This window comes from Pelobates fuscus, chromosome 3 (genome assembly GCF_036172605.1).
Source record: "Pelobates fuscus isolate aPelFus1 chromosome 3, aPelFus1.pri, whole genome shotgun sequence".
In the NCBI taxonomy this organism is placed as follows: Eukaryota; Metazoa; Chordata; class Amphibia; order Anura; family Pelobatidae; genus Pelobates; species Pelobates fuscus.
The window spans coordinates 170994357-171017443 of record NC_086319.1 but is presented as its reverse complement, the minus strand read 5'-3'; the positions used below and the strand labels follow the sequence as shown (position 1 = coordinate 171017443).

At 41.5% G+C, this 23087-nt stretch overlaps 1 protein-coding gene across 1 annotated transcript in view; it reads left to right on the top strand.

Moving 5' to 3' along the window:
- B4GALNT3 (beta-1,4-N-acetyl-galactosaminyltransferase 3) overlaps nt 1-23087 on the top strand; it is a 140340-nt gene that overhangs the window by 35283 nt on the left and 81970 nt on the right. Inside the window, exons 3-6 of the mRNA XM_063447700.1 lie at nt 6592-6645; nt 8175-8270; nt 20043-20133; nt 22337-22437. Coding sequence (XP_063303770.1) covers nt 6592-6645; nt 8175-8270; nt 20043-20133; nt 22337-22437 — 342 coding nt within the window. The remainder of the gene's footprint in view (nt 1-6591; nt 6646-8174; nt 8271-20042; nt 20134-22336; nt 22438-23087) is intronic.

The following is a 23087-nucleotide window of genomic DNA, read 5'->3' as shown; positions in this document are numbered from 1 at the left end:
CCTGAAGTAAACCCATGTTGTCTCTGATCTTGAAATCCAAGAAAATGGGCCACTAACTTGGTACCAGCAGTGATTTAACCCCTGCTGGTACTTTTACTGCATGGCAGTCAGGGGCGTATTTGCCGCGAGGCAAACAAGGCATTTGCCTTGGGCGGCATTTTCCAGGGGGCGGCAAAAAAAGCCGCCCCCAAACGCCCAGGGCAAATGCCTTGTTAGCCTTGCGGCTAACAGACATCCTGGGCTGGTGGCTGCCTAGGGCAGCACAAAACCAGGATACACCCCTGATGGCAGTCTATGCTTTTACAGGATGTTAAAGCCCTGCACTTAGAGTTAAAGCTCTAGACAACATAGACCATCATGAGGTTCTTAAAGGGGCATTATAAGTACCCAGACCACTTCATTGCATTGAATTTGCCTGGGTGCAGATATCCCCTTAACCTTGTAATGTAAAACATTGCAGTTTTAGAGAAACTGCAATGTTTCCATTGCAGGATTAAGACTGCCTCTGGTGGCAGTCTTCCATAAGTTCTCCCTCTCACTGACATCGGAGAAGGTGGAGATGGAGCCAGCACCGAGTTGCTGGAATCAGGTAAGTGTTTTTCTTTGATTGCGGGGGGGTGGGGAGGTGTACAACTTTGTATTCCTAACACTGTGTTCCTTTAAGATGAGATTAAATAAAACATTCTTTATTTTTGTCAATTTTTGTGTGCAATTGTCTTGGCTGCTGTGATAAGCTGATTTGTTTCCTATGATATGCTTCTCAGTGTTTTGTATTGGAAATCAGGGCCGCCATCAGGGGGTGACAACCATAACGGTTGTCACGGGCCCGGCGACCCTGGGGGGCCCGGCCGCCCAGGGTGGCCCACACACTTAGGGCCACCCGATGGGCCCTATATCTTCAGGGGCCCGGTCAGCGCTGTGGCCGTGGTAAAGTGCGACCGGGCCCCTTTAAAAAAAAAAAAGCAGCCACAAGTGCTGCTGGGAGGAAGTGGTCACTTCACTGACAGATACGCATACACTAGCTAACAGAAACACACACACACTAACAGACACACTAACACTACTCAGTAACAGAAAAACACACTCACTAAAAGACACACACTCACTCACTAGCAGACACAAACTAGCAGACACACACACTCACAGGCAAACACACACACTAACAGACACACACATTCAGACACACACACTAACAGACACACACAGTCAGACACACACACTCACTAACAGACACACACACTCACTAACAGACACACACACTCACTAACATACACACACGCACAGGCAAACACACTAACAGAAACACACTAACAGAAACACACTAACATACACACACTAACAGACAAACACACATTCAGACACACACACTAACAGACACACACACTAACAGACACACACACTCACAGGCAAACACACTAACAGACACACACACTAACAGACACACACACTCACAGGCAAACACACTAACAGACACACACACACTAACAGACACACACACACACACTTACTAACAGACACACACACTAACAGACACACACACTAACAGACACACACACACACTCACTAACAGACACACACACTCACAGGCAAACACACTAACAGAAACACACTAACACACACTAACACACACTCACCCACATTAACACGTTTTTTAAAATTTATTTAAACACCCCCCCCCTCCAGCCTCCTTACCTTTGGGAATGCTGGGGAGGGGTGTCTCTTCCTCCCTGGTGGTCCAGTGGCTGCTGGGCGAGCGGCACTGACTGGCGGGCGGCTGGCGAGGGAGCACTTCCTCTAAGCTGTCTGCTCAGCTCCCTCGCGCGCCTCAGAGTGAGGCTGGGAGCCGGAATATGACGGAGCTGAGCAGACAGCTCAGAGTAAGTGCTCCCTCGCCAGCCGCCCACCAGCGCTTCCCGACCGCCCAGCAGCCCAGCATTTTCTGCAGATATGTGCCAATATCGGCTGAAATGGATTAGGTCCATTTTCGGCCGATACTTTCGGCCGCCGGAATTTCGGTGCACCCCTAGTCTGTATGTATGTCTATGTATGTATATATATATGTCTGTATGTCATTATATATGTATATATGTATGTCAGTATGAATGTATGTCTGCATATCATTATGTGTGTATGGATGTCTGTCAGTATGTCTGTATATATGCATGTATGTCAGTCTGAATGTATGTATGTCTGTATGCCATTATGAATGTATGTCTGTATGCCATTATGAATGTATGTGTGTATGGATGTATGTGTGTGTGTATGTATGTATGTGTCTTTATGTCCTCGTGCATGTGTGTCTGTATGTATGTTAGTATGTGTCTGTCTGTCACTATGTATGCCTGTGTGTATGTCTCAGCATGTGTCAGTATGTATGCCTGTATGCGTGTATGTCTGTTTCAGTATGTGTGTCTGTTAGTATGTATCCATGTCCTTTTATATCAGTGTGTGTGTTTGTGTCTGTGTGTGTATTCCTGTGGGCGGTATTTGGAGGCGGACCCAGTGGGCGGTATTTGGATTTCTGGTGGCGGCCCTGTTGGAAATGCTTGTGTTGCACCACTTTCTGCATTTCTAGCTCTCCTGACTAACTCACCTTTAAGACGTGCTGTGACATATTTTACAAAAAGATTCTCTATAGTTTCTAGTGAATTTAATAATAAATTGAAATGAAATAATCAATTTCTGGAAGACAAACAGATACACAGACATACAAACACTGACACACATGCAGATACAGACACTCCATACATATATATATATATATATACAGCAGGAGGGTGGATTCTGCTGACTGGGGCTCTTGGGAGCTATGGGATTGCTCCTCTCCTAGTCTGCCGCCCCTCTTGTCTTCTGGCCATGCCCCTCCCATGTGGCTTGGTCTGTGTTAGCTGGGAGGAAGTGACAAGCTCTCACTTCCTACAAGTATTTCATATAAGGTAAGAGTCCCTGAAGACACATGCGGATAGCCTGGATCTGAGCTCCCAAGTTGTCCAAATAGCTCTCAGATCCCACGAACACAGCCGAATCGCCACCAGGGTAAAGTTTTGATCGACCGCTCATGAGGAGCCCAAAACAGTTCCATAGTTTAACGGGCAGTGGTCGGTCAATTTCGGGAGTCCCAAACTGAACAAAACCATGAACGGATCCCCTGGCTCATAAGTAGCGTTTGTTCACTGGGTTCATGTGAACAAACCTACCGAACATCGCTCTCCTGGCTTGCCCGTGAAAAGAAGCAGGCGTTTGCGAAGTTGACCGGTGTTCACGGAGTCAAGTGTCCGACTTGGAGTTCCAGACACTCAACGACCAAGTCCCGCTGCCTCTTTTCGTGCGACAAGATGGCCGCCATTTTCTCCAGTACGTGTTTTATTTCGTACGGGTTATACGAACGGCGGCCACAGAGGTAGAGCAATAATTTCTGTGGTTTTCTTTGAGCTTAATGAGCCAGGGAGGTGGTCGGTGTAAGTAAAGTTTGTGAACCAAAGTATGTTTTTTTCTTCACAAGAATAAAGACAAGATAATATACTTCCTCTCCAGCACCATAGAGACCACAGAGCACACAGCAGGTCCTCCAACACATACACATCATGCATCAGTGACTATTTATATAATCAGAAACCCTGTTTTAATGATCTCAGTGTGTATGTTGTTGCTTAGGTAAATGTAGGCCATGGTGCCCTTCTTAAATGAAGTGGAAAATTAAGCTCAACACAAGGGTTATCTTTGTGTGTTCTCTGTGTGTTCCAGAGAATTTATATGTGTGTCAGTGTATCTGTATGTGATATACAGATAATAAAAATAACTGTGCTATGTTGGTATATTTAAATTTCTTCAGCAGTTTTCCAGGAATTTTTTATATGGTTTGAAATAATTGCCATGAATCTCTGCTACGAGAAAACCAGGTATTTCAGACAAACGTTTCACTTTAACAAACGTTAAACGTTTCACTTTAACAGAGTTAAACATTAGTAACCTAGCCTGATCAATGCACGACTCTGTATTCCAAGTGCTTCCAAAGATGCTATATAGGTGATACTCGAAAAATTTGAATATCGTGCAAAAGTTAATTTATTTCAGTAATACAACGTAAAAAGGGGAAACTAATATATGAGATAGATGCATTACATGCAAAGCAAGATAGTTCAAGCCGTGATTTGTCATAAGTGTGATGATTATGGCTTACAGCTCATGAAAAACCCCAAATCCACAAACTCAGTAAATTAGAATATTACATGCAATCAATAAAACAAGGAGTGTACATAGAACAATATTGGACCTCTGAAAAGTAAAAGCATGCATATGGACTCAGTACTTGGTTTGCACCCCTTTTGCAGCAATTACTGCCTCAATGCAGCGTGGCATGGAAACTATCTGCCTGTGGCACTACTGAGGTGTTATGGAAGACCAGAAAGAAGACTCATCTTTCTCTTGGCAATGCCCCATATATTCTCTATGGGGTTCAGGTCAGGCGAGTTTGCTGGCCAATCAAGCACAGTAATCCCACGGTCATTGAACCAGGCTTTGGTGCTTTTGGCAGTGTGGGCAGGTGCCAAGTCCTACTGGAAAATGAAGTCAGCATCCCCATAAAGCTCATCTGCGGAAGGAAGCATGAAGTGCTCCAAATCTCCTGGTAGACGGCTGCGTTGACCCAGCAGATGACATGGCTCCCCAAATCAACACAGACTGTGGAAACTTCACACTGGACTTCAAGTATCTTGCAGTGTGTGCCTCTCCATTCTTCCTCCAGGCTCTGGGTCCTTGGTTTCCAAATGAGATGCAAAAGTTGCTCTCATCAGAAAAGAGGACTTTGGACCACTGAGCAACAGACCAGGTCTGTTTTTCTTAAACCCAGGTAAGACGCTTCTGACGTTGTTTGTTGTTCAGGAGCGGCTTGACAAGAGGAATACGACATCTGAAGCCCATCTCCAGGATCCGTCTGTGTGTGGTAGCTCTCTTGATGCACTGACTCCAGCCTCAGTCCACTCCTTGTGAAAATCCCCAACACTTTTGAATGGCCTTTTCCTGACAATCCTCTCAAGGCTGCGGTCATCCCTGCTTCTTGTGCAGCTTTTTCTTCCACACTTTTCTCTTCCACATAACTTTCTATTAATGTGATTTGAAACAGCACTTTGGGAACATCCAATTTTCTTCGCAATTACCTTTTGAGGCTTTCCCTCCTTACGCAGGGTGTCAATGATGGTTTTCTGATAAAAAGGGAAATCTGTACTACACCAACAAGTGACAGTACAGATTAAAGGGGTAGCAAAGCAAATATCATGAAAAATACAACCTGTGTATAAAATAACACAATTGCTCCAGGAAATCTAAAATATATAAAGAAATCACACAATAGTGAAGTATGTACAGAAATGAGTGGTTCAATCCCGGAGGTAGAGAACTTACAAGAACATGCTGGAGATCTGCGCCTATCTCCCTTCCAAAGAGTATACATATGTAGAAAAACGTCTCCTTCAGAGTGGATATGCGGCGTGGTGCAGCAGCATATATTAGGACATCCAATCCTCAAAGGAAAAGAGATATATAGAGCAGTATTGTAACAAAAGGAGAATTTATTGATACAAAATGCACTTACATCAATGAAAGGTAAAAACAGCTTGTCTCCACTAACAAGTGGTACCCAGGAGAAAGGAGTCCCTCTGTGGTAAATTGAACAATAAGAACAGGAAAAAGCCAAAAACATAAAAAGTCTCTAGCTGGTCTCTAAAAGTCTCTATGGTTATGTTTTTGTTTTTTTCCTGTTCTTATTGTTTTTCCTGTACCTCCGGGATTGAACCACTCATTTCTGTACATACTTCACTATTGTGTGATTTCTTTATATATTTTAGATTTCCTGGAGCAATTGTGTTATTTTATACACAGGTTGTATTTTTCATGATATTTGCTTTGCTACCCCTTTAATCTGTACTGTCACTTGTTGGGGTAGTACAGATTTCCCTTTTTATCATATAAGATTGGTGTATGTGAGGTACACTTTTGGGTGTTTTAGCATTGTTTCCTGGTCCTTTTGGGATTTTATACAGTACATTTTTTTTTTCATATCAATGATGGTTTTCTGCACAACTGTCAGGTCAGCAGTCTTCCCCATTATTGTGATTCCTACTGAACCAGACTGAGAGACCATTTAAAGGCTCAGAAACCCTTTGCAGGTGTTATGGTTTACTTAGCTGATTAGAATAGAACACTGTGAGCCTAGAATATTGCACTTTTTCACAATATTCTAATTTACTGAGATTGTGGATTTGGGGTTTTCATGTGCTGTAAGCCATAATCATCGTACTTGGCATGACAAATCACGGCTTGAACTATCTTGCTTTGCATGTAATGCGTCTATCTCATATATTAGTTTCCCCTTTTACGTTGCATTACTGAAATAAATGAACTTTTGCACGATATTCTAATTTTTCGAGTATCACCTGTAGTCCGCGGGTACCATACCGTGTCTGGAATGTTAATGAAACAGATAACTGGACAATATGCAGAATGAAAGCTTTCAGCCTTTTGTCATCCTTGGCTAACACTCATTCCTCCTGCCTTCTTCAGCTCACTTATATTTTATACATGCTTTATCTGCAGCTTAAACGCTTTGAAGGCAAGTCCTGGAACCATTCAGTGCCCTGGAAACCAGAGGTAAGCAAGAAATGATTGGTTGTTTTATCCACCTTGTATGATCACCTAAGCTACTTAAATCCTACAAACTGACAGGAGACCGGGAACATTAAAGTCTTCAGTATGTAACATTTAAATAATGGCATGTGATACTTAATTCATTTAAAACAGAATGATGTGAATAAAATAATGTATTCTGCTAGCTTGTGCACAGTATATGGATACATTAAAAGCAACAATAGGGTTAGTCACTGATAAATAAAAATAATTATAATAATTTACGGTATATAGCTTCTAAGTGAACACATAGATCTTTCCACATGTTACATTTGCAGGGAGTGTAAAGAGTGAATTTTCAGTTATTCAAAGGGAATTTCACATTCCAAGTCAGTTTGAAATTAGTACAATGTGGTATTTAGTGAATAGGCATCTATGTTTGCTATACACTTACTATTTGATCAGCAGTTCAGACCAGCTAGACAAGGATTTGACAGTTTCACAGAGGGTGTGTCAATGTTCAGTGTGTATAGGTGTTGGGAGGAAAACAGTACAATGCTCCTATTATGCAGTAAAATTAATCCCCCATTGATTCATTCCCCTGTGAGAAATAATCCCAGCTCTCAGGATCAGAGGGGCCCCACTCTTAATTGTATTAACCAATCCTCTGTATATAATAGTTTTTCCTCTAACTTTAATGTTATTTTTTGCTCTATTCAAGTTTGCAAAATCACAGTCCAATACTTTTAACCCCTTAAGGACACATGACATGTGTGACATGTCATGATTCCCTTTTATTCCAGAAGTTTGGTCCTTAAGGGGTTAAAGGGTATAAGATTGTAAAAAACAAAACAACAACAACAAAAAAACTTGTTTGACAGGCTAAAAAAAATAGCAACTATGTTGACCTTTTATTATAATAAAGAGTCACTTTTCAGATGATCAAATCATAATTCCCATCTGATGTAGCTTGATTCTAGCAGAGACAAATTCTTTATATTTAGACAACATTATAGGACCTTAAAAACATTATGTTTGGTTAAATATATTGTCTTCATGATTGAAAATACCCAGACTCAACAAAAGTAAAACTAAAATTTACATTTGATGGCTTGCGAATTTACATATGTTTAATTTTCTTAAATTGATAAAGATTATTTCTAACATTGCTTTTTTGTATACCTTTAAAGAGCAGCTAAACTATATGTTTTATAACTATGAATTAATAGATTTGTTAAAAGCATAATGGTCCCTTAAAGGGGATCAAATTTCATATATGTTTTAGACTTTTGAGGTGCATGTAAATAAATGTATCCTTTGCTGTGCCCTGCCATATTTGAATTTGAAACATTACTAGCTGTTCTGGTAGCCAATAGTCGTTGCAGCCTGTTGTGTGTGAAACATCATATGGAATCAGTAGAGGGGACCCCATATTGATTTCATATCAAAACAACATGTGTTTTCACGCCATGTGTTATTGACTCTATATAGTTGAAAATCTTTGGTCCAGATTTTGTTTGCCCCATAGCATCATATTGTTCTTGTGTCTGTAGCTCAAGGGCAAGGTCAACCTCCATGTCTTTGAAGACTGGTGTGGAAGCACAATTAAGCAACTTCGACGGAACCTGCATTTTCCTCTGTACCCCCATGTGAGTATTCACTGCCCTACAGTCACAACTCCAACCATTTCTTGACATGGAACACATTAATATAAAGGCTATACCCTACAATGACTTGGACAGAATGATATAAAGAGTTTGACTTAGTAGGTTTGCATCACCAGGATATATATTAATGGATATAAGTTAGTAAAAGGTTAATAGTTTCTATAGTTTCATACTGTGTGTAACAGATATGCCTTATTGTTTAGTATGCCTGTATTAACAATTGTAAAGGGTAATTAATGGATAGGGAGACTCAACAACAGTAAGCTCCTCAGATATAACAGGATAGAGAACCATCTTTCGCTACCATGGCATGACTCATTTGTCACGGCTTTGAAGCAACACAAGAAATCATGTTTTACAGTTAAAATATTTACATATATAGATAGTGGGAAAAGGGAACTTAAATGCTTATACCTTACTTCTTCCTTGTAATGCTTGTTCTTTATTGCCACTGACCTTACTGTAAGTTCTTTAGCACAAATTTCAAATCCACCTATTTTTATCAGAGGAGGAAGCTATGGATTAGTAGTCATACAGGGCTAGTGTTTGAAGCATTCTGAGTTAGATATCAAGAAATGACAGTGATATCAGATATCAGGAAATGACAGTGATTTCTCCAATCATGGCCTTCCATTGTATTTTTTGAGAATTTCAAGATCATCTCATAAAGCGCTGTTCAACAAAGACAAAATAAGTTGTTTTTTTAAGTTTTAATATTAGTGAAGTTAGTCTCATACTTTTTCTCAAAGTCTATAAACTGTAGCGTGTACTTTTATATTGTAGCAGAATAGTGGACCTAACTACACTTTTATTCCCTGTTCATTTACCGGACTAACTCTGTGTGGGTCCCCTTGTTCGCACCTTCTATCCACCGACCACCCCTGACTGCTAACCACAAACTGGTCATTAGTGCAAGTGTTTTCCCTGTGTGGCCTCTGTTCGTATAATTAAACACACATGTTTCAATAATTGGTGTCCATTTTGCCTCCCGAATGCAGGCAGCGGTACACGGTTGTCAACAGCGTGGAAGTATTTTCGGATACATGTTCCTGCAAACATCTGGGAAACTAGTACCGCTGCCCATCCAACTTCCCGAACAGTTATGAGAACGGTGTTCGGGAGACATGAACTACCAAACAGGGGGAACATTCACTCCCTAACAGCCAGGGGATGCATTCGTCGCTGTTTGTGCGAGAAACCCTGAAAGATGACCGGTTGTTGCCTTGTTTTCTCTGGAACTGTTTTGGGGCATCACCTTGTGGCCAACCAGTCAAAACTTCTTCCAGAACCACCAAAGGGATCTGAGCGATATTTTGACAAAGTGGGCTCTCAGAACCAAGCTATTCGGTGATGTGACTTTCATGTGGTTATTATGTTATTAAAATGTGTTTTTGGAGTGTTTTAGAAATATTGTATGTTTTCCTGTATCTGTTATGTATTGGGGTTTATGCAGTCCACCTTCCAGTAGATGGCAGCATAGTGAAGTTATGCACTTGTTCTGTTCTGTTAGTCTCTCTTGTGTTATGTCACTGTGACGAGAGCAATCACGCCACATTGCATTGGAGAAGCCTGGTTGCCCACCTGCTGCCTTTGGACTATGGACCAGACTTTAAAAGGCTTTATTTTTCCCTGCAGAAAGGCTATTTCGTGCCTTTCTGCCAGGGTGTTCGGTAGATTTTACCTACCGAACAAACTGCCGAAGGAACGACCACCCGGGAGCTGGAGTGTGCCGCCAATTGACCGCCCTGAAGCTGCGGTTAACCGCAGCTTAATTGAAGAATGCAGGGTGGTCTTTGTTCATTTACCGAACACGTGGCGGCGGCCATTTTAAAAGTCCCGTACGGCCAGCAGTGTTCAGCGCTTAAACTTTGGAACTAAAAACAGACACTTATTTGCACAAACACCGCTGAGCCATCCGCCGCCTGGTTCTTATTCGTACAGATCTAACAAATACATGTTCATCCGGTACTTTTGTTATGTGAATGTGTTAACCCAGATAGCTATGCCATGGAGCCTATTCGTGTACTGTAATTAAAGACTTTGGCTCCATGGCAATTGAACTGTGTGAATAGGATCTGAGCGCTATTCGGTAGTTTTGTGCGCTCAGATCCCAGCTATCTGGGGATGTGTGACATGTCTGTGTTTTAAATTGATACCTAAATTGATACCTGTCTGTCTTTTGTTACAGTCTCCCATTTGGTCCCCTAGGGGAGTGTCCACCAAGTGGGAGACCTGCATAAATACTGGGCAGGTAGCCCATAATAAACTAGACCACTGCTTGACCCTCTTGGGGGGGGATTTACTGTATGCTGTTAGAGACTGATTGCCAGGAGTGTAAGCCGCTTGGGTGCTTTTCCTGTTCGTCTGCTAGCAGCTATTCGTGAGGTTCCAGTTCTGGAGTTTGGAGTGCTACCTTATTCCCTTGTATTCAGTTCGGGAGTTTGGTGCATTCCCTTGTATCCAGTTCGGGAGTTTGGTGTTCTACAGTAGCTGCCTTTATATCTGAAAGGGGAATAACGCCTAAACGGATTTTAACCCCTTGTCTGCTGAAACGGTCCATTACAGTCATTATGTGTGTGTACTGAAGTAAAGAGAAGTTCTATTTTACTACAATGTCTGAGAGCCATTTGTGAATATATAACATGCTAATATTTTAAACTGGCAATGAGGATCGGATGTCAGTAAATGAACACTGCAGAATATATATAGAGGAAGTAAAACTTTTCTGTTGGAATTCCATTATCTACAAATATCTCCAGCATGGCTTCTCTGGGACACATGGAGGAATTTGGTCAGGCTAATCCAGCCTCATGGGACTCATATGCTGAGTGGTTAGTGTTTTTCCTGGAAGCTAATAAGGTGGTTGAGGCTATTCAGAAGAGAGCTGTGTTACTGAGTGTTATTGGATCTAAGACCTTTGATACTGTCCGCTCACTGATATCTCCTGCTAAACCACAAGACTACTCATTTGAAGGAATACTGGCACTGTTAAAAAATCATTTAGCACCCACCCCATCTGAAACAGTGAGGGGTTTCCATTTCAATAGACGAAATCAGAAACCAGGTGAAAGCATTGCAGCATACATTGCAGAACTGCGCAGGCTGTCAGAAAATTGCAATTTTGATACCAGCTAAGAATCCTTGTTAAGGGACAGGCTTGTGTGTGGGGTGCAAAATGAAGCACTGCAGAGGAGACTTCTTGCAAGACAGAATTTAACTTTTATTATTGCACAAGAGGAAGCTCTTGCAAATGAGACTGCATATGTCCATTCAAAAGAGATACAATCCTCCTCCAGCAAAGAGAACTCACCTGAAATAAATCTAGTGAAAAAGACTGATGTTAAATCAAAAGACTTATCACCACGCACTGATGTCACAGCTCCAAAAAGGAACTTGTTATGGTTGCGGTGGAAAACACAGGCATAATACATGTCGTTTTTGAAATGCAGTTTTCCACACATGCTGATGGATTAAGCCTTTGCCTTCTCCTGATTTCCTTGTTCCTCCTATGTCTGAGGTACTCATGTTGGAATCCATTCCAAACCCTCCAGTACATGCAAGTGACATTGCTTGTATGTCTGACAAGGATCCTTTGCTGTCCCGTGTGCTCAACTGGGTTTTGTAGGGGGTGGCCCAAATCAAAAGTGGAAGACAAGTTCAAACCATTTGTAGTGCGCCAACATGAACTATCTGCCTATAAAGGGTGCCTATTATGGGGAAACAGAGTGGTAATTCCAAATGCAGGACAAGCTGGAGTATTGCATGCTCTTCATGAAGGACATCCTGGAATAGTTCGCATGAAAGCTTTAGCCAGAAGTTATGTTTGGTGGCCTAAAATGGATGAAGTTATTGAAAAGTGGGTGAAGAACTGTGTACCATGCCAATCTACTCATCATGCTCCACCTAAAGCCTCAGTACATCCTTGGGAAGTGACTAGGTCACCTTGGTCCCGTTTACATATAGATTTTGCTGGCCCTTTTCATGGACAGATGTTTTTTTTTAGTTGTTGACTCCTTTTCAAAATGGTTAGAAGTTGTTCCAGTTACATCTGCTACCTCAGTCACAGTCATAAAGATTCTAAGGAGGCTGTTTGCTACACATGGGTTGCCAGATACAATGTGTCTGATAATGGAACACAATTTACCTCATCAGAATTCAAAGTTTTCATGGCTAGTGAACTTATTCAACATGTTACGATTGCACCATTTCACCCATCATCAAATGGTCAAGCTGAGCGTATGTTTCAAACTACCAAAGACTCATTAAAGAGAATTATTGAAGCAGATTGGAATTGTAGACTTGCAAATTTCCTTATGCAACAACATATGACACCTTGCTCAAGCACTGGTAGGAGTCCAGCAGAGCTCCTTATGAACCGGCGTCTTAAAACTTGTCTGAATCATTTACATCCTGATTTGACATCTGAGTTACAAGAGAAGCAGGAATTGCAATTCAATAAGAACTATAGTCTATGCTGTCTACGTCAGGAACTATGTTTCTGGGCCTAAATGGATACCTGCAAAAGTACTTGTGGCCACAGGACCTTTGTCATACAAAGTACAAATTCCTGATGGTAGAATATTACGAAGGCATGTCAATCAGATTCGGGAACAGAGTGATGAGATTGTGCCTGCTGCCGGTCCCAGTCATACTGGGCTTTCTGTCATACCAGATGATGTTGAACCACTGGATGATGCAGGTCTCAGTTCTCCAGGAGTTGTTGTTGAAGAACCAGTTCTGTGCGGTCCATCTGACAGAGCACAGGAAGAAGGGAAGGGCACAACTGAAGATCCAGGTGAAGCAGTTCTAAACATGGTTTTGGGGCGCCCAAGGCGAAATATTAAACCTCCCAGTTATCTCAAAGACTTTGAGGTCTAGGGGGGAGGAATGTTATGTATTGGGGTTTATGCAGTCCACCTTCCAGTAGATGGCAGCATAGTGAAGTTATCCACTTGTTCTGTTCTGTTAGTCTCTCTTGTGTTATGTCATTATGTGTGTGTACTGAAGTAAAGAGAAGTTCTATTTTACTACAATGTCTGAGATCCATTTGTGAATATATAACATGCTAATATTTTAAACTAAGAGATAATTCAATTATAGTTTTCTCACGCAATTATCTCTCAGAAACAGTGAATCCTGGGAGGGAATCCCTTGTATTTTAGATAGGGAGACCCCATGCTAGGGGTCAATACATAAAGGCTGTGTGTGGCCAAAACAAAATCAGTTGACTCCCAGAACTATGTGTCGTCTAGTTGCTGGGGGGGAAAGTGTCTTGGATTATTATACAGTTTGGAGGAAGGTATAGCGGAGATACCTATGCTTGGTATTGGAGCTCCACTACATATATCATACATGATCTGTGCATGTACACTCTGTGCAAGTACTTGTAAGAGCAGGGGAACTTCGATACTCCCTGTGACATGACTGAGTTTATTCTTAGTCTATAATATAATTCTAAATCTATAATTTTAGTAAATCTTTGCAACCACATGGAACAGATTGCAGGGAGATGGGATCATTTTGTATCATAAACTCTTAAAGAAGCATAGGTGCTTGGAGTGTACTTTTACTGATGGAGCAATATAGTTTGGGTCTGTTTTATATGAGAATTGACTGTACTAGAAAAATGTTTTTATTTTTGAATGGAACTCTGCCTCTCCCGTGTGAGGGATCAGAAGTGTTCATGAGTTAAATATCAACATTTCCACTAATTATACAATTAGTAGACATTAGTTCTAGTGCAGACATTTATCATCTAAACTTGACTCAAATTACACTGCTCCAGCATTAACCAGTTAAACCTGATGAGGGGAGCATCTATGTCCCAAAAGGACTTCATTAAGACACACAGGGTTATTCACTAAAGTGAGACTTCAAAGAGGATTAAAAGTGAATTTCAGGGGGGGGGGGACCTAACTATCATGGCGGGTGGACGCATCTTGTAAGTGCTCCTCCGCTACTTGTTATCTCCTGCAACATACAGTCTTTGGGAGCTGTCCCCAAGCACCCTCTGGGACTTACCAGAACTCCGCCAAACGTTGTGTACCCTATGAAGGGTCCACATAGCGGCCCCAGCTGTTTTTCCCGAGGAACTGGGTGAGGCCTACTGGAACCTCTGGATGGGTGAGGCGGCCGCTCTTCTGTTCCATGCAGAGCACCCTCAAGACAGAACTCTCTATGCTGCCACGTTCCCCACCCCCTTTGGACCGGTGGGGGCTATCCTGGTCCCCATCTGAAGGGCTATCCACGACTGCGGGAGACTTGCAGTAATGCCATGACACAAACTGCAGGAAAGAACAGCATATCCAACATGGCGGCGGCCGCGTGCTCCCAGATACACATGGGGGAGAGATCCAGACTGCTACTCCAGCTGGACAGCCACTTTGCAGCACTCTGGTTGCAATTGAAAACCAAGTACTTCCTGCCGGTCACACATGTCCCGCCCGGAAAAGCACCCACACAGGCATACTGAGACCTTCACGACCAACACGCCACTACCGGCACTATGGCCTCAGGCGGCACAGACGACGTTGGCAGCGCTGGGGAAAAGCAACACACCGACACGGACTGCGAAGGGACCGGTCCAAACCTGACCAGGGGTCCCCCGAATGGGCTGAGCTGAGCAGCAGCCAGCAGATCACCATGCACTACCTGACCTACCAACCAAGTACCACCTTGTCAGCCTTCACCATGCCTGCCTGGCAGACCAACCCCACTAAATGGGACTGTGCCCTGCCACAGAAGGGCATAGGTGGAGAGGCAGGAAACCCACGTTAATGCATGATGCATATTGTCTATAGCATGTCTCCAGCCACTCTGGAGGGTCTGGAATATCACTCTTACTCATATTACACAGAGCCACTCTGGGTGGAATCACAACTCTCATGAGAGGCACTAAGCATATTTTTCCCATGTCTTTCAGTTAATTAATACTGTCTCCTCCTTATTACTTTTCTAACTCACCTCAGCATGTCTGCATAGTGTTATCTGTTAGCAAGCTCATCTAACGTTACTCCTCTAGTTTACTACAACATGCTAAATTGAGTATTGACCTTTCCTTTCCATTATAGTTAGCCATAGGTATGCACAGCCTATTGCATTGTGTATGTATGTATGTATGTGTATGTGTGTGTATGTATGTATATGTATGTGTGTATATATATATATATATATATATATATATATATATATATATATACCTATATATATATATATACACACACATACATACACGGGTGTGTGTGCTGCTAGTGTGCTGTGTGAGGGTGCTGTGTGTGTGTAAGGGTGATGTGTGTGAAGGTGCTGTTAGTGTGATGTGTGTGAGGGTGCTGGTAGTGTGCTGTGTGAGGTTACTGTTTGTGTGATGTGTGTGTGTGTGAGGGTGCTGTTTGTGTGATGTGTGTGTGTGTGAGGGTGCTGTTTGTGTGCTGTGTGTGGGTGTTGTCTGTTCGTGAGGGTGCTGTTAGTGTGCTGTTTGTGAGGGTGCTGTTTGTGTGTGTGTGCTGTTTGTCTGTGTTTGTGAGAGTGCTGTTAGTGTGCTGTGTGTGAGGGTGCTGTGTGTTTGTAAGGGTGATGTGTGTGTTTGCTCGGGTGCTTTTAGTGTACTGTGTGTGAGAGTGCTGTGTGTGTGTGCTGTGTTTGAGGGTGCTGTATGTGTGTGGGTGCTGTATGTGTGTAGGTGCTGTGTGTGTGTGTGGGTGCTGTTTGTGTGCTGTATGTGTGTGGGTGCTGTGTGTGTGAGGGTGCTGTATGTGTGTGGGTGTTGTTTGTGGGCTGTATGTGTGCTGTGTGTGAGGGTGCTGTATGTGCGAGGGTGCTGCTTGTGTGCTGTGTGTGTGAGGGTGTTGTGTGTGTGTGTGGGTGCTGTGTGTGTGAGGGTGCTGTATGTGTGCTGTGTGTGTGAGGGTGCTGTATGTGTGTGTTCTGTATGTTTGGGTGATTGTGAGGTGGAGGCAGATTAGTTAATATCTTCCCTCCCTTCTTACCTTATGTAGGGAGGGAGGACCATGCTGCTGACATCCCTGGTGGTCCAGTGGAGAGTGAACTTTAGCCTGCGGGGCTAGAGTTCACTCTCGTGAGATCTGAGCATTGCCGCGGCAACACTCAGACCTCGCGAGGGGAACCTGGCGGAGCTGCAAGCTAGAGCTCCCCAGGTCCTCTCCTGCCTCCCTCCATGCTGCTCTGGGCCCGGAGGGAGAGCTTTGATCTCCCCACCGGCCCATGGAGGCTTAGAGCAGAGCCGGCGCTCGGATAGTGCCAGCTCTGCATGAGCTGGCAGGGGAGATCCTGAGATCTCCCCTGCCGGTCTCAATCCATAGGCGTGCCACGGGGATTAGGGTGTGCCCAGGCACCCCCCGTTCGCACGCCTATGTAGTTAGCTATAAAAGATGAGCCTGTTCTACTCATATGTTGATTTACTGGGAATAAGCATGTTTTATTACAAACAAACAAAAAAGTGCAGTACATATTAACCTTATATGTTTGAACATTGAAATTATCCATCTTATCATCTGCCACTACAATAGCCTGTACTGATCACTGTACTATTAAAATAAAGAATACATTTTTTTTAAATAAAAGTTCTTAATATATTTAAAAGTTAATTTTAAATGTAAAACCAACGTTAGCTGAACTTAAAGCATAGCTGACTTCGAGAATTTTTCCAATTCAGCGATCTTGGCCCTAAAACAACACCCCGGGCACCATTACAACTTTGTCAAAATTCAGTTGTTATGGTGCCAGGAGGTCTTTGGCACTGGCTCACCTTCAGGGGTTAAACCATTATTTAAGAGGGACACTGTAGTGTTGGAATACAGTATTGCACTTCTAACACTGTAGTGTTCTTTTAAGTCACTTTCCTATCTATTTCCTGGCAAAAGTCAATACTTAGGGCAAAATTGCAAAGCTTAAAAAAAAAAAAAAGGTCTGCCTCTCCTTTATTTACAACTTAACCTTTTTAGTGTAGATATAGCAAAGCTGGTGCTCAATTCACAGGTTAATAAATACACCTCCACCCCTGTGTATTTTTTACTCCTCAATAGCCTCCAGCTGGCACCTACAGAGTGTTGTAACCAATTTTTCTTAATATCTGTAGGCAAACACTAGTAATCACACAGTATAAATATAAAGGAAGGTGAGACTGCTTACTCTTCAAATTACATCAGAGTCAACGATAGCAAAGCAAACAGCCACAGAGCCACGCCTAAATCTTGTTCATAATCCCAAACCCAAACATTAGGGAGTAGGTAGGGTAATTAATTATATATAAGGCACACTATTTTTTTTGTGTAATATGATATCAACTAATAATATGTCATTAACTAATTGCAATTATTTTTTATGGGAATAAACCCCAAAGCAATAATGATGCCAATCATAAAATGGTGTCTTTGCTTTATTAACCCCTTAAGGACACAACTTCAGAAATAAAATTGAATCATGATGGAATATTTCCATCATGTGTCCTTAAGGGGTTAAAACTTACTTGTGTATACATCTGTTTATCTTGCTACCAAAATAAGAAAGATCCTATCAATTGTATTTGCTTACTGCATTGTTGTTTGAAAAAGTAAAATTTGCACGTTCAAGGGACACTATAGTGACCAGAACAACTACAGCTTAATGTAGTTGTTCTGTTGTGTATAGGCATAGGATGTTCCTGCAGGCTTTCTAATGTAAACAATGCCTTTTCTCTGCCTAAGAACAACTCTAGGGGCAGTCACTAAGATGACCACTAGATGTGCTTGCTAGGTCAGTGCTGCACAGTGTGCTCCCCATAGAGAACGCTCCCCATAGAGATGCCTTGATTCAATGCATTTCTATGAGGAGATGCTGTTGGCGCATAAAAGCATTTTGCTGCACAATAGCCTCCCAGTTCGTTCCTATGGGGAAGCATTGAATCGTCTGAGATCGTCAAATTTGATTATCTCAGCCAAAAAGGCAGAGCGGGGCTGGGCAAGGAGCAATGAGAAAGGCGCAGCACAAAAAAAAAGGTGAGTTTTACCTAGTAATGAGACGGGGGCCCACAACCTAAACAGTGCTTTCAAAACTATGGATACTAAGATATGTAGAAGGGTTGATGTTCAAGGAGGGATAAGCCAAATGGCAAATGATTTAGGTAAACTAGAAAAATGGTCAGAGTTGTGGCAACTGACATTTAATGTGGATAAGTGCAAGATAATGCATCTTGGATGTAAAAACCCAAGGGCAGAGTACAGAATATTTGATAGAGCCCAACCTCAACATCTGAGGAAAGGGATTTAGGGGTGATTATTTCTGATGACTTAAAGGTAGGCAGACAATGTAATAGAGCAGCAGGAAATGCTAGCAGAATGCTTGGTTGTATAGGGAGAGGTATTAGCAGTGGAAAGAGGGAAGTGCTCATGCCATTGTACAGAACACTGGTGAGACCTCACTTGGAGTATTGCACGCAGTACTGTAGACCGTATCTTCAGAAGGATATTGATACCTTAGAGAGAGTTCAGAGAAGGGATACTAAACTGGTTAGTGGATTGCAGGATAAAACTTACCAGGAAAGGTTAAAGGATCTTAACATGTATAGCTTGGAGGAAAGACGCGACAGGGGGGATATGATAGAAACATTTAAATACATAAAGGGAATCAACACAGTAAAGGAGGAGACTATATTTAAAAGAAGAAAAACTACCACAACAAGAGGACATAGTCTTAAATTAGAGGGACAAAGGTTTACAAATAATATCAGGAAGTATTACTTTACTGAGAGGGTAGTGGATGCATGGAATAGCCTTCCAGCTGAAGTGGTAGAGGTTAACACAGTGAAGGAGTTTAAGCATGCATGGGATAGGCATAAGGCTATCCTAACTCTAAGATAAGGCCAGAGACTAATAAAGTATTTAGAAAATTGGGCAGACTAGATGGGCCGAAAGGTTCTTATCTGCCGTCACATTCTATGTTTCTAGTGTCAGGAATACATGTTTGTATTCCTAAGACTATGGTATTGATTTAAGGACAAGTGCATTGTTTACGTATTTGCTATGTATTTAGTCAACAATAATTTCCCTCTTACTCATTTGTTCATAAATATGTATTGTGCTCTGTTTTATAAAATACATTGGGCTTTCCGTTTAAACCTCCTTATTAGGAAAGAGGAAAAAAAATGAATGCATTTTCAAACGTGATATATTCTGGACTTAAGTTGAATAGTGGTCACTTGACTCAGACTATCGAAACAAAAGCAAGTTTAAAAAACAAAAAAACAAAAAAAAACACACTCAGATCTATTTATGGAGTTTTGACACTTTTAGTACAGCTGTTTAACTACTAGTCTCTAATTTAATTTTAATCAAATTTCATTATTATCACATACATACAAATTACAAACTTTTTACTGTGATTTTACATAGACATGATTTAATGTGATCTTGACATATTGCACTATAATGAAATCAGGACCCATTTTTATAATGTCTTTAAATGGGATATAATGGAATTTATTCAGATTTGTGCAGTTACATTGTTAATTGATACCCTTGGGATTTATCCAATTTCAGAACTAGTATATGGGATTTCACCTAGGTTAGACAAAGACGGAAATGGACAGCAGTGGTGGCTATAATAAAGACAATTTAATTTTAACAAAGAAGACTTCAGACCTGATTGTCTACGTTTATTCACATTGACATGATCTACTTAAAGCACTTTAGCAACACTGTATCTGACTATAATTTGTTGTCACCAAACACTCTAAGGAATGCCTCTTCTCACTGTTTCTAGACTCGTACCACAGTTGACAAGCTGGCTGTCACCCCCCAGTGGACAAACTACGGACTGCGCATATTTGGATACCTGCATCCAGTCACAGATGGTGAGATATACAAATGTATCTATTATTGTGATAATTGTCCGTAATTCAGTGAATTCAAAGTGAATTTCAAACTTCAGGCTAAAATAGCTAAACTGGAAGCATAGCAGACCAAGGGATTTTTCCCAATCTGGCTATTTTAGTCTTAAGGTTGAAAATCACATTGGATTCACTTTAAATTCCCAACATTTCTCATTTTAGTAAATACCACCGTAAATCTCATGTGGTTCACTAAACTATGTCAAATATATTGAAATCAAAGCCAATTTTCAACTCAGGAGTTTATTCATAATAAATGTATTGATTTTAAAAGGATTGCAACACAAACATAGAATATGAGAGCTCTGAAAATGGGATAACGCTTAGAGAAATCCAGTAGCTTGCTCTTGGGTAAATCCCCACTCAGGTCTCGAAAATGTTTTAACTCATTTGTGTCTTTGCAAAGAGAACCTATACAATTTGCATATCAGACTAATTTCACCCATAAAGGCAGTCCAGAACCGAAATGCTGGTGAGTTCTCTCTGCATGAGAGATACAGCAACCACAGATGATCGTTTTGGCTTTCTTTTGGCCTCGTCAGCGAGACGCATCTGGGCACTGTAAGCATGGGGTCCACGTCTGGATTACCGTTTTGACTTGGGCAGAACCTCAGTAAATGCATTGCAAAAAAAACAGAGAATATGAGAACTCTGAGACTAGGCAAAAGCCGAGGGACACTCAGTAGTTTGCCCTTCGTTAGTCCCCAGTCTCAAAAATGGTTTTGAGAATATGAAAGCTCTGAGAACGGGCACAAGCTTAGTGAGTTCAGTAGCTTGCCCTTTGGTAATCCTCGCTCAGGTCTCTAAAATGCGTTTGCTCATTCGTTCCAATTACAAAGAGAATCTATGCATATCACACTGATCCCATCCATGAGGGCAGCCCAGAATCAAAATATTAAAAGTATGTAAAACTGACTTTTCTACTTTACAGCTGATATTGTACTTACATCCATCTCTACTGAACAGAAAATAAACTCTGCATACTATATAACAATACACAGTGTGAGTAGCACATTTAGTAGTTAGGGTTCTGGTTATAGGACCTTTTCAATTTTCTGCATGTATATATTAATATTAGTCACAAAATATGTTATTGATTTGGTAAGCATCTTCCCCTGCCTACCTTTATTACGCCATCAGCTAGACAAACGTCTCTACTTTCATGCCCCAGTTCTTTATTTAATGTAATCTCTACCCTCTGGGTACCTTCTGTATTAATCTACTCATTGTGTCTGACATGGCATCGCCCATTCCACTTCCTGAAATCTCTTCTGCTCTCCAATGATGGTACCATTTCATGACATGTCTATTATTCTGCAGTCTCTTTTCATGCTTTTTTTAATGCCGTATCTTTCATCTTCCTCTTTGTGTCCACCTTCTCCTTATCATGCCACTCTTGATCAATTTCATACCACTTCCCTATCCCTTTTAATACCACATCTACCTCTCCCCTTTATGCCATCTCCCTATAATACTTCTCATGCAATTTTTCCACTCACCCTGCTTTTACTACTTAACTTTCTTAGCCTATGTTGCTATGTCTTCAACATAGTGGATCCTGCAACACCTACCGTGTTATGTACTAATGTATGAGTTCAAAGTGAGTTCCAGATTTAAGGCCAACGTAACTTAACTGAAAGCATAGATTACTTAGAGAATCCTTCTAGGTTAGTTATTGAGACCTTTAATTGCAATTCTCTGTTAATTAAGTTTGACTTTTCATGTTATGAATAACCCGGCTTGTGTGCTCCCACGTTAGGAATTGTCAGATGTTACACAAGTAATTTGTGAGCAGAGTGACTGCCAATAACACCAATGCCAACACAATGGGTATTGAAAAGAACTGCAATACTGTACTTCGTTATTTTGATTCTACTACTGGACTAATACAGCAACTCAAATATCATTACTGGACTTATTGTAAATAACAGGAGCTATCTGGAGCTATTTGGTCATATTAGGGTTCGTTCAGTCAACATTCTGGAAACATTTACAAACTACTCAACCTTTGGCTTCATGATTTATTACAAAACATCCAGAACCCCTTGTATGCATTATTGTCCTATAATAAACTATAAATGGTGCACACAGAAATAACATACCAGGTTTTCTGTATTAAGGTCTCACACTTACATCCCTGATAACCTCCTGTTTTGTCTTTTTGCAGGTGACTTCCAGTTTGCAGTGTCCTCTGATGATAACTCAGAGTTTTGGCTTAGCGATGATGAAACAGTGGGAAAACTGAAACTGCTGTGCAAAGTTGGCCCGGTACAGATGCACAATCACTGCAACATAGTATACACTGTTGGTTTAAATTGACATTCTAAGCATCCAGACCACTTCACCTTGAAGTGGCCTGGGTGCACTTTCCTTGTCCCCTTAACCTTGCAGCTGAAAATATTGCAGTTTTAGAGAATCTACATTGTTTTCATTATGGGATTAAGAGGGCCTCTTGTGGCTGTCTATCAGACAGCTACTAGAAGTGCTTCCTACTGTTTCATAGAGTTTAACGGAAAAGTGTAACAAAGCTGGACATCCTCACACTTTGCATAAGGACATCCAGCGTCTTGCAAAACCTCATAGGAAAGCATTAATTCAGTACTTTCCTGTGGGGAAGGCCTAATGCATGCATGCACAGCACTAGCCATACATGCGCATCAGCCTCCTCCTCACGATGACATCGGAGGAGACGAGATTGGACCAGCACTGAGGTCTCTTGGTTAATGGATTTTTAACCCTTTAATTGCCAGGGGCATGGGGTAGAGGGACACTGGAGTGTTACGAATACATCTTTGTATTCCGAACACTATAGTGTTCCTTTCATAATGATATAAAAGCATCATTCATACAAATACACACACTTTAGAAGCAGTGATATATATTATATTAAAAATAATCATGGTTGATAAAGTTACGAG